Raw genomic sequence first — 11,533 nt, 5'->3', positions numbered from 1 at the left:
GTGCAGCGCCCGCACACGGTCCACACACGGTCCACACACGGTCCACACACGGTCCACACACGGTCCACACAGGGTCCACACACGGTCCACACACGGTCCACACACGGTCCACACATGATCCACACACGGTCCACACATGATCCACACACGGTCCACACATGATCCACACACGGTCCACACACGGTCCACACACGGTCCACACACGGTCCACACATGGTCCACACATGGTCCACACATGATCCACACACGGTCCACACATGATCCACACACGGTCCACACATGATCCACACACGGTCCACACACGGTCCACACACGGTCCACACACGGTCCACACAGCACAACAACAGAAACACTTGTTTGACAGAAGGTCTCCTCAGAGAGCATCTAGACAAACTACCCAACTTCATCATCTGCAACCAGCCGTCCTCTTTCACTCCCTGTGCAAAGCTTAGCCATCCAAGCTTGGAGCTAATCCAAGCTAGCTGTGTCTCCTGTGTCCCGTCTTTATGGTCATGATTTCTTCTTCCAGAACTGGCCGCTGAGTTCATCGCTCGTCCTCAGAACCAGGAGGTGGTGGAGGGCGAGAAGGCGGAGTTCGCCTGCTCTGTCTCTAAGGAGACCTATGAGGTGAAATGGTTCAGAGGTGATAAGGAAGTGGAGGTTGGAGACAAATACTCTGTCATCAGCGAGGGGAAGAGAAGAGCTCTTATTGTGAAAAACTGCGAGCTGAAGGATGAGGGAGGCTACGTGGCCCACATCGGCACCGTAAAAGCCTCCGCCGATCTGTTTGTGATCGGTAAGACTCGTCTTCATTTCTCCTACTCCTGATCCATGATTTCAGAGCCCATTTGGAATCAAGTTTGTGTTTCCTTTCAGAAAAACTGAGAATCATCACGCCGATCAGAGACACCGAAGTGAAAGAAGGAAGTGAGATGGTGTTCAACTGCGAGACGAACTCGGAGGGAGCGAAGGCCAAGTGGCTGAAGAACGAGGAGACCATATTCGAGAGCAGCAAGTACATGATGGCTCAGAGGGACAACGTGTTCTCTCTGAGGATCAGAGACGCGAGCAAGGCCGACGAGGCTAGCTACACCATCAGCCTGACCAATCAGAGAGGAGAGGCAGCCAAGAGCACGGCCAGCGCCAGAGTGGCAGGTATATGACTGGCTCATAGTTAAAGTTTTCCATGAGAACAGAAACTAAAGGTTTTCGACTTCACGCAGCACATGCTTGAGTTTAGGCTTGTTGTTATGATTATTAAGAAGGAGGTCAGCTCGTGACATGAAAATAGTCCTTCCTGTTGTCGACAGGTGTTTGTATCCCTGTGATCTGTTCAGACATACATACACACAATCAAACTTTGTGCTCTCACAGAGGAGAAGCTGAAGTTCCTGGACCCCATCGAGGACATTGAGACTCAGGAGAAGAAGACAATCGGCTTCGTGTGCAAGGTGAACCGTCCCGAGGTGACGGTCAGGTGGATGAAGGCTGGCCAGGAGCTGACGCTCAGCAAACGCATCGTCTACAGAGCGGACGGCCTCAAACACACGCTGACCATCAAGGACTGCACGATGGACGACGAGGGCGAGTACACCGCTGTGGTCGGAGATGATAAGTGCTCTGCTGAGCTGATCATCAGCGAGGCACCTACAGACTTCACAGCACAGCTCAAGGACCAGACCATCACTGAGTTTGAGGACGCAGAGTTCACCTGCAAGCTGAGCAAAGAGAAGGCTGCAGTGAAGTGGTACAGAGACGGACGAGAGATCAGAGAAGGACCCAGGTACCTCCGAATGACCTCTGAATGACCTCTGACTTTAAGTGAAGGGACCACAAGGCCTTGTACTGATTCTTATCAAATCTTGTGTTTTTCTAGATATCACATGGAAAAAGAAGGCAAGACATGCCGGCTGATCATCAAGGTGTGCAGACCTGATGATGAGTCTGAATACGCCTGTGGTGTGGACGAGAGGAGGAGCAGAGCCAGGCTCTTTGTGGAAGGTAAACTCTGAATTTCTCCCCGTGTCCTTGAATCGTTCTCTTGTCTCTTCTGTCCATCCTCACGTGTTGTTTGCTTGGTGCAGAGACCCCAGTGGAGATCATCAGACCTCCTCAGGACGTGTTTGAACCTCCGGGTTCTGACATCGTGTTCGAGGTGGAGCTTAACAAGGACAGAGTGGAGGTGAAATGGATGAGGAACAACATGATCATCGTCCAGGGAGACAAATACCAAATGATCAGCGAAGGGAAAGTCCACAGGCTGCAGGTCTGTGAGATCAGACCCAGAGACCAGGGAGAGTACAGGATCGTGGCCAAAGACAAAGACGCCAGAGCCAAGCTGGAGCTGGCAGGTCAGTCATCATGTAGCCCACTCAGTATCAGCAGCACTCTAAGAACTCTAAGCCATGCTGATGAAATGTAAATGTACAAGTAGAAAGTCTGTAAGAGATCGATCAGGTCCATTAAAGTCTCCAACATAAAGAGTTCCTCTGCTGCCTCCACTAACAGATGATAGAATAATTTTTAACTCAGTCTCTCTCTCTCCTGCAGCTGTACCAAAGATCAAAACCACAGACCAGAACCTGGTCACAGACGCCGGTAAGCCCTTCGTCATCAGCGTGCCCTATGACGCCTACCCTCGCGCTGATGCCGAGTGGTTCTTTGAGGGCTCCAGTCTGCCTGTCCAGAACATCGACACCTCCGTAGACAGGACTGAGTTCAGACTGAAGAGCCCCAGCAAGGAGAACCAGGGTCGCTACAGGGTGCTGATCAAGAACAAGCACGGGCAGGGAGAGGCCTTCATCAACCTGGACGTGATTGGTCAGTCTGGGGAGTAGATCTGATGGTTGACTGGGTGCTTGCAGGATGTTGAATCTGATGAGTTTTTGAATGCTGTGTTGGTTTTATCCAGATGTTCCCGGACCCATCAAGAGCCTGAGAGTAGTGGACACTGCTGATGGGGAGGTTAGTCTGGCGTGGGAGGAGCCTGAGAGCGATGGAGGAAGCAAAATCATGGCCTATGTGGTTGAGAGACGTGATGTGAAGCGTAAGACCTGGACCCTGGCTACAGACCGTGCTGATACTCCAGAGTACTGTGTTAGCGGCCTCCAGAAGGACTCCATGTACCTGTTCAGAGTCTGTGCAAGAAACCGAGTCGGCAGTGGACCAACCGTCGCCACTGAGGATGCCGTCCAGGCCAAGAACAAGTTTGGTAAGACACAATAAGTTCTCTTCTCACATGACCATGTTCTCCTGTGTTTGTGCACACCAAACGGTCTAAGCACTGTTTGTTCTCACCATCAGACGTCCCAGACGCTCCTGAGAACGTTGAAGTTGGCGTTGTGAACAGGTTTGGTGCCACCGTTAACTGGGAGCCTCCTAAGTTTGACGGTGGATCTGAAATCACAGCCTATGTGATTGAGCTCCGGGACAGGACCTCTGTAAAGTGGGAAGCGGCCATGTTTACCGGTGCCAACGACCGCTCGGCTTCACTGAACGATGTGGTGGAGAACAAGGAGTACATCTTCAGAGTCCGAGCCGAGAACAAGGCTGGCATCGGCAGACCCAGCGCAGCAACCAAACCTGTCAAGATCATGGATCCCATTGGTGAGAGAGACATCGAACCTCACAGCTCTTTTTTAATTATTCTTGAATTATCTTTTTTTATTCAAGACTTTGTTTTGTTTTTACAGAGAGGCCAAGCCCACCTCTGAACTTGAACTTCAGCGACCAAATCAAGACTGCTGTCACGCTAACCTGGGAGACGCCAACCAGCAACGGCGGCAGCATGATTACCGGCTACATCATCCAGAAGTGTGACGACGGCACCGACAAGTGGCTTCGCTGCAATGCCAGACTGTGTCCAGACCTCTCCTACCGGGTACCAACCTCAACCTCTTTCTGAGCACATTAGACTCTCGTTTGGGGGGGATGTTTTCATATGTCCATTATCATTTCTCCTCCTGGTAGATCTTCTGACTTTTATGGAGTTTTGTTGTTTTATGAAGCTCTATTTCCCATTTGTACCCCTGACTGAAGTTAAACGTGTTCTGTGGTTGATGAGAGCACTGTTGTTGTTGTTGTGTCTGTAGGTGTCAGGTCTGAAACCAGGTCAGAAGTACCTCTACAGAGTATGTGCTGAAAATGCCGCCGGAGTCTCCGACCCTGCAGATCAACTCGGCCCGCTCCTCGCAGACGACCCTCATGGTACGTGACAAACATTAGAACCAGAAGAAGCATGAAACAAACTAAACACGTGCATATCTGAAGTTACTCTTTATTGTTGTTAAAAAGATTTCTTCCACCTATGGTCAGGATTGGGGGGCTGTCTGCACTCTGTCAGTTTGACTCACCACACAGTATGTGTGACAGCTTGTGTTTAAAGAATACTCTTCCCCTCCTCACAGTGGGGCCAACGTTGGACCTGAGCGCTTTCAGGAACGGCCTGGAGGTGATCGTCCCTCAGCCTCTCACCATCAGAGTCCCCATCACAGGATACCCGACCCCCAAGGCTAAGTGGACCTTTGGAGAGAAGGAGCTGACCACAGCTGATGAGCGTGTCTCTATGGTGACCAAGCCCACTTACACAGAGTTGACCGTCTCGCCAAGTGTTCGTCCAGACAAAGGCACCTACACCCTGACCCTGGAGAACGACGTCACGTCTGTCTCTGGAGAGATCGACGTCAACGTCATCGGTAACGACGATTTCTCTCAATTCATAAAAAAATCAACGTCAATGAAATATGACAAGTTTAAAGTCTCCACTTGTCTTACAAGGTGAACGGAAACCTCTGCATGGTTTAATATATTTCTGGTACATTTATTTTCCCAGCATGCCCCAGTGCTCCCAAGGACTTCAAGGTGGCTGAGGTGACTAGACATCACGTCCACATGATGTGGGAGGTCCCCGAGCACGATGGAGGAAGTCCAGTCACCCACTACCAGATAGAGAAGAGAGAGGTGTCCCGTAAGACCTGGGCCAAGGTACAGTCTAGATCCATAATCCAAACATGAATAAAACCCACACCAAAAGAAAAATCAACAACTGAATGTGCTTGGAAAACGTGGAATCTGTGTGACCGTGTTACCAGTTGATTTTCAGCCGAATGTGTCTTTAGTTGTCATAGTAACAGTTCTCTCTTCATCATCTGTTGTAACACAGTCAGCTTAGAGAAAATGAACTTTGAGACGTTTGACACTTTAATACCTGAAGCATTTGAAATGGCACAGACGGTGACAAACTGCCCAAATCGCTCAATCTAAACCTCTGTAGTTCCGCTTCACTTTCCATAACTCAAACTTTGCACGATTAATGTCAGGATGTGTAATTATAGATTCCAATAAAGCTACAGAGGCTGCTGCAGCATTTCACAGGTACTTAATAAAGAGATGTAGGTGGACATAAAGTATTACATTTACACTCTGTTCTATGTGTCTTTACTCTAACACAGGAACAGATATAATGATTCTTAGATCCTGAGTAAATCTCTAAAGAGCTCTCTTTATTATGATACCAGGTTTATTCTTTTAGACCGTGTGGCTGCAGAGATACACTTAACTAATGAACCAAAGCAAAGGGCCGAGGGATCAAGAGGTTAATGGACGTGTGACATATTAAGTACAACAAGACTGCTGGGACCCTGCAGTGCCCATGGCACACATTCTGCTTCTGGCAAATCAAACCGTCAAAGTGTTGCTGAAATGAAGAGGATTTAGATACACAGGTCTTCTGTATCGTTAACATGGCAATGGGTTTTCTTCCAGGTGGCGACTGGCATCCTAGACCTGGAGCACACAGTTACAGATGTAATTGAAGGAAAGGAGTATCTGTTCAGTGTCACAGCCTGCAATAAGTGTGGACCTGGAGAGCCGGCGTACATCGACGAGCCCGTCAACGTGTCCTCTCCCGCCAGTGAGTCTTGATTCTGTTAGAGAAAAAGTGACACTGTTGGATCAGAAATGAACACAAAGATGATTCTGTCCTTAAACTCACCTTTCTTCTCTCCAGCTGTTCCTGATCCTCCAGAGAACCTGAAATGGCGAGATAAGAGTGGCAAGACCATCTTCTTGTCTTGGGAGTCTCCCAAGTACGATGGTGGAGCCCCACTCAAAGGTTACGTGGTGGACAAATGTCAGCGTGGTACGGACAAGTGGGAACCGTGTGGGGACCCCATCCCTGAACTGAAGTAAGTGTTCTGTGATTGGACAACACTTGAACATGTCCGGCTCTGTTTCGGAGTTCAGTTGGATCTAAAACGGGTTTGTGCTCCCAGGTTCCAGGTGACGGGTCTGACCGAGGGCCAGTGGTACGCATACAGAGTCCGGGCTTTCAACAAGCTGGGAGCCGGCCGCCCCTGCAGGGCTACTGATGAGATCCAGGCTGTGGATGCCAGAGGTAGACTGGCTTTTTTTCACTCTATCTTCTGGGCTTAAACATTTGGTATAACTTTTACTTAAAGGAACAAGTTAAACTGTACGAGCCTTAAAGAGTCAGTAATGGAACCCAGAGATAAAGGAACACAGTCAATACCAAGAATCATGAAGTAAGGCCAAAGAATGATTGTCTGGACTAGAAATGAGTGGATCAAGGTTAAGGAAAGGAATTCTAAGGGGAATGGGATTAGGACTAAAACCAGGATTGAACCGGTTCATTTTGTCAGCTGTGTGTTCGAGGTGGAGCTAAACAAGGACAGAGTGGAGGTCTGTGAGATCAGACCTGCAGCCTGAGAGAGTTTCTTCTTCTTTGTGTTGATTTGATGCCAAATGAAAATGTCCAGGTGCGATGTGCGAGAACACGTCCCACCATTCACATGTTCATGTGCGGGCTCGCACGGGTTAATTATGTCAGCTGTTTGAGATTTAGTCCAAGTCTAAAGATAAAAATATTTATTAGTTTACATTTCATGCTACTCAGAGAACCTGGTAAGAGGTTTGAGTGCTCCTCCTGCTCAGTGCCTGGCAGTGCAAACACCTCTCCTCTCTGCTGTTTTTGACTCTTTATTATCAAAGATCTATTTTTAGCTCTTTAATGTCTCTTCTTCTTTATGTAAAATCGGTGATGGACAAACTTTGATTGTTATATTTCTTTAACAGAATTAACTATAGATCAGGAAATTGGAGGAAGTGTAATTGATCCAATCATTCCCTCATCTTTCTTCTCTATGACATCTTTAAAAACCTTGCAGAGCCTCCAGAGATCCAGCTGGACGTGAAGCTGCTGGCAGGTCTGACTGCCAGGGCTGGAACCAAGATCGAGCTTCCAGCTGATGTCATTGGAAAGCCTGACCCCAGGGTGAAGTGGACCAAGGCCGACCAGGTCCTGCGTGCAGATGACCGCATCACCATAGATACCCAGCCTGGACACTCCAAGCTGTCCATTGGAAATACCACCAGAGGAGACACTGCCACCTACATTATCGAGGCAGTCAATGCCTGTGGGCGCGCCACCGCAACTATCGATGTCAACATTCTCGGTATACAACGGACAAATTAAGTCTGAAATATGACTGATTGTCTTTGTCTGCTCCTAGACCTGAGACTTTACCAAACTGCATGTTTTCTGTCTCTGTCCGCAGACAAACCCAGTCCTCCAGCTGCCTTCGATATCTCTGAGATCACCAACGAGTCCTGTTTCCTGGCGTGGAACCCTCCCAGGGACGACGGTGGCTCGCCAATCACCAACTACATCGTAGAGAGTCGACAGACAGACAAAGAGGAGTGGGTGAAGCTGTCAGCCACTGTGAAACACACCACCTTCAAGGCCTGCAAGCTCACAGCACTCAAGGAGTACATCTTCAGGATCAGTGCTGAGAACCAATACGGCATCGGAGAGCCGGCCGAGCATGCACCAATCATTGCCAAATATTCCTTTGGTAACTTTTAATGTCACTATTGATGAAATCTGAATGAATTGATCCAAAATGGTAAAAATCTAAATATGTGAGGTTTCATCATATCACTTTCTCTAAACTTTAGATCCTCCTGATCCTCCAACCAGAGTCACTCCCTCCGACATCGCCAAGGACGCAGTGACTCTGAGCTGGTTCGAACCGGATGAGGACGGTGGCAGCCCCATCACAGGATACTGGGTGGAAAAGTTCGATCCAGAGAGCGATAAGTGGATCAGATGCAACAAGCTACCAATCAAGGACACCACCTTCAGGTAATGCATCGCTCAAAGAACCCGAACATGGAGGAATCACTTGACCTGAGCTTAAAGAGTTTGTATGTGGAGGAGAGTTTCTTCTGTAAAGTTGCTGTCATTCCCTGCAGGGTGAAGGGACTCCCCACCAAGAAGAAGTACCGCTTCAGGGTTCTGGCTGAGAATCTGGCTGGAACAGGAAAACCCAGCGTAGAGACGGATCCTGTCCTCATCAAAGACCCGATTGGTCAGTCATATATCAATATTTTCCTCTGCAGGTTCATTGTAATTAATTATTGGTGAAGATTTTAAAGTTTTGTATTATCTGTAATGATAACACCATAACCATAATCTTCAGATCCTCCATGGGCTCCCGGCAAACCTTCCATCAGGGATGTGGGTAAGACCACAGCCCAGCTGGCATGGACCAGGCCAGAGCACGATGGTGGAGCAAAGATCGAAGGCTACATCATTGAGTTCCAGAAGACGGGCAGCGAGGAATGGATCCGCATTGCAGAGGATGTCCCACAGACTGAGCACCATCTGACGGGCCTGATGGAGAAGCAGGAGTACTCATTCAGGGTCAAGGCGGTCAACAAGGCTGGAGAGAGCGAGCCCAGCGAGCCCAGTGAGCCTGTGGTCTGCATGGAGAAGCTCTGTAAGTCCAACGGGGGGGACTGGAAGAAGGCTTTGTCAAAGTCAAAATCAATTGGCCTTTAAAATGTACAGTTGAATTCTTTTTTCCCTAACAGCTTCTTTTAAGTAAATCCAGAAAGCTTTAATACTAAGATAACAGAAGCTATGACAGTCAATAAATCTGACCAAAGGTCTTAAAGAAAAGTGTACGCAGACCAGAAGCAAAGCTGCTGTTGTTTTAAGTTTCCTCTACAAAGATAATCATTGAAACTGTAGAATACAGAGAAACAAATGAGTGTTCTGTAACAGCCTTCAGCAAAATGTTCCTGTCACGTTCCTGTACTTCATGTCGAACCACTTCCCCTTGTGCAGATCCTCCATCCGCTCCTCAGTGGCTGGAGGTGGCCAACATCACCAAGATCAACGCCGACCTGAAGTGGCAGGCTCCGAGCAGCGATGGAGGCTCGCCCATCACTAACTACGTGGTGGAGAAGAGGGACGTGAGGAGGAAGGCGTGGCAGGCTGTGGACACCACTGTCAAGGAGCTCAAGTACACGGTGACTCCTCTTAACGAGGGATCTCTGTACGTGTTCCGAGTCGCCGCTGAAAACGCAGTGGGCATGAGTGAATTCTGTGAGCTGGAGGACGCTGTGCTCGCCAAAGACACTTTCAGTAAGTATTCAACTATTTTTGATGAACCAGTTTACTCTGAAGTCAAAAGATGGCTACTGATTTGACCTTCATCATAAACTTACATGCATTCAAAGGCAAGACCTGTTGTTTATTCACAGTGACCTTGAAAAGTGGTTTGAATATTTGTCCTGTTATTCAGCAACACCTGGACCTCCCTATGCCCTGACTGTGGTGGAGGTCACCAGGAGGCATGTGGACCTGAAATGGGAAGCTCCCAAGAGTAATGGTGGAAGACCAATCACCAAGTAAGACTAAGACCTCATTGTCTGAGTGACAGTAAATCTTCCATCCCTGCTTTTAATGAACCCTGTAAACTTCTAAATAGTACTGGTTTGCACATCAGCCTGTTTCTGAGGAATAAAGCTAACAAACTCAAACTTCCCACTCTTGCTTCCAAGGTATGTGATTGAGAAGAAAGAGAAGCTGGGGACTCGCTGGCTGAAATGTTGTAAAACTCCAGACAAACAGACCCAGTTCAAGGTGACCGACGTGGATGAAGGATCTGAGGTTCAGTTCCAGGTTCGAGCTGAGAATGAGGCTGGAGTTGGGGATCCAAGCGAGCCCACTATGATCCTCACCATTGAGGATGCAACCAGTAAGAGATCAGCAAGTGTTGGGAATCTAACACAGATATATGGCTGCAGGATTCACGCATTCTGTTTTCTCTCCAGGTGCTCCCTCTCCTCCTCTGGAGGTGGCCGTCCCTGATGCCAGCAGAGAGCACATCAACGTCACCTGGAAGCCTCCTGCCAAAGATGGCGGCTGCCCCATCACTGGCTACCACGTTGAGGTGGCTGAAGCCCGTCCAGAGCTGAAGTGGCTCAGGGTTAACAGCAGACCTATCAAGGAGCTCAATTTCAGGATCAGCGATGGAATCAAACCAGAGAAGAAGTACGTCATCAGAGTCCGCGCCATCAACACTGTTGGTGTAAGCGATCCCTCTGAGATTTCCGACAAGGTCTTCACCAAGGACCCTGACTGTAAGCACCACTTCACAACTGAATCATAAAAAATCAAAGCTGATAAGAAACCTTGCATAACATTTGTGTCCTCCCTTCCTAAGGCGCTCCAACCATGAACTTGGAGGCACAGGACGTGGTTGTGGTTGAAGGTGAGAAGCTGCACCTGAACATCCCTTACAGGGCGATCCCGACTCCAAAGATGGTTTGGCAGAAGGACACAGTGGAGTGTAAGGCTGGCGACCGTCTTTCTATGACTGTGGAGATGAACAGCGCTCACCTAGAGCTGCTCAAGTGCACACATGCTGACGCCGGAGCCTATGCCATCACTCTGGAGAACAGTCTGGGAACTGCCACTGGGACCGTCAACGTCAAAGTCATCGGTATGATGTCCTGCAAACATTTGTGATCTATGAGGAATCAAGTAAAGCTGTCTCCTGTTGATCCAGTCTATCCTGGGTTACTAATATAGCTGACATCGTAGCCACCCTGCAGTCTGCTATTGGTGACGGCCCTTTATGGTCAAAAGTTTTGTACTCCATACGACAAGGGGGTGGAGCTCGAGAAGATTGTGGGGTTAGCAATTGGGTATCAAATAGTTTGTGTATTTAGCTTTTGCAAAAACTAAAAAGAGCTGCTTCACCATTCTGATCCCACAGAATGAGATCCTATTTGTGATGCTGGCTGAACAGAGTTGTGCTATTCGTGCCTTTTCTAGTCATAATCAACCTAAATCCAACATCAGTCCTCCTTTCGTATTTCTGCAGGGCTCCCCGGTCAGTGTAAAGACATCATGTCCAGTGACGTCACCAAGAACTCCTGCAAGATCAGCTGGGAAGCCCCAGAGAATGATGGTGGAACCCCGATCATAAGCTACTCCCTGGAGCGCCGTGAAGCCTCCAAGAAGACCTACATACCTGTCATGTCAGGAGAGGATGTCCTGACCTACAACGTCAAAGACCTCTATGTCAACTGTGAGTACTACTTCAGAGTGAAGGCAGTGAACAAGGTCGGAGCCGGAGAGTATATGGAGCTACGCAACGCCGTCATCACAGAGGAAGTCAAACGTGAGTCCTGACCCCTCTAATGTGTCCTCTTTTTAAAG

The 11,533-nt window shown here is 48.6% G+C and overlaps 1 protein-coding gene across 6 annotated transcripts in view; it reads left to right on the top strand.

The window, feature by feature from the left end:
- Nucleotides 1-11,533, top strand: part of ttn.1 (titin, tandem duplicate 1) — a 141,843-nt gene that overhangs the window by 55,616 nt on the left and 74,694 nt on the right. For all 6 annotated transcript variants that reach the window (XM_079357888.1, XM_079357886.1, XM_079357885.1 and 3 more), the window contains 26 exons: nt 530-796; nt 877-1,155; nt 1,375-1,783; nt 1,877-2,001; nt 2,085-2,351; nt 2,551-2,820; nt 2,912-3,211; nt 3,304-3,606; nt 3,693-3,880; nt 4,092-4,206; nt 4,407-4,694; nt 4,832-4,983; nt 5,764-5,911; nt 6,008-6,185; nt 6,273-6,394; nt 7,185-7,472; nt 7,575-7,871; nt 7,975-8,161; nt 8,272-8,387; nt 8,499-8,798; nt 9,149-9,448; nt 9,609-9,714; nt 9,868-10,064; nt 10,141-10,449; nt 10,533-10,811; nt 11,196-11,495. In XM_079357888.1, the coding sequence (XP_079214014.1) occupies nt 530-796; nt 877-1,155; nt 1,375-1,783; nt 1,877-2,001; nt 2,085-2,351; nt 2,551-2,820; nt 2,912-3,211; nt 3,304-3,606; nt 3,693-3,880; nt 4,092-4,206; nt 4,407-4,694; nt 4,832-4,983; nt 5,764-5,911; nt 6,008-6,185; nt 6,273-6,394; nt 7,185-7,472; nt 7,575-7,871; nt 7,975-8,161; nt 8,272-8,387; nt 8,499-8,798; nt 9,149-9,448; nt 9,609-9,714; nt 9,868-10,064; nt 10,141-10,449; nt 10,533-10,811; nt 11,196-11,495 (6,090 nt within the window). The remainder of the gene's footprint in view (nt 1-529; nt 797-876; nt 1,156-1,374; nt 1,784-1,876; nt 2,002-2,084; nt 2,352-2,550; nt 2,821-2,911; nt 3,212-3,303; nt 3,607-3,692; nt 3,881-4,091; nt 4,207-4,406; nt 4,695-4,831; nt 4,984-5,763; nt 5,912-6,007; nt 6,186-6,272; nt 6,395-7,184; nt 7,473-7,574; nt 7,872-7,974; nt 8,162-8,271; nt 8,388-8,498; nt 8,799-9,148; nt 9,449-9,608; nt 9,715-9,867; nt 10,065-10,140; nt 10,450-10,532; nt 10,812-11,195; nt 11,496-11,533) is intronic.

The sequence above is a fragment of the Symphodus melops genome (assembly GCF_947650265.1).
Source record: "Symphodus melops genome assembly, chromosome: 12".
Taxonomy (NCBI): Eukaryota; Metazoa; Chordata; class Actinopteri; order Labriformes; family Labridae; genus Symphodus; species Symphodus melops.
Note: the sequence above shows the minus strand (reverse complement) of the source record. Positions and strands in the feature narration are given on the sequence as shown.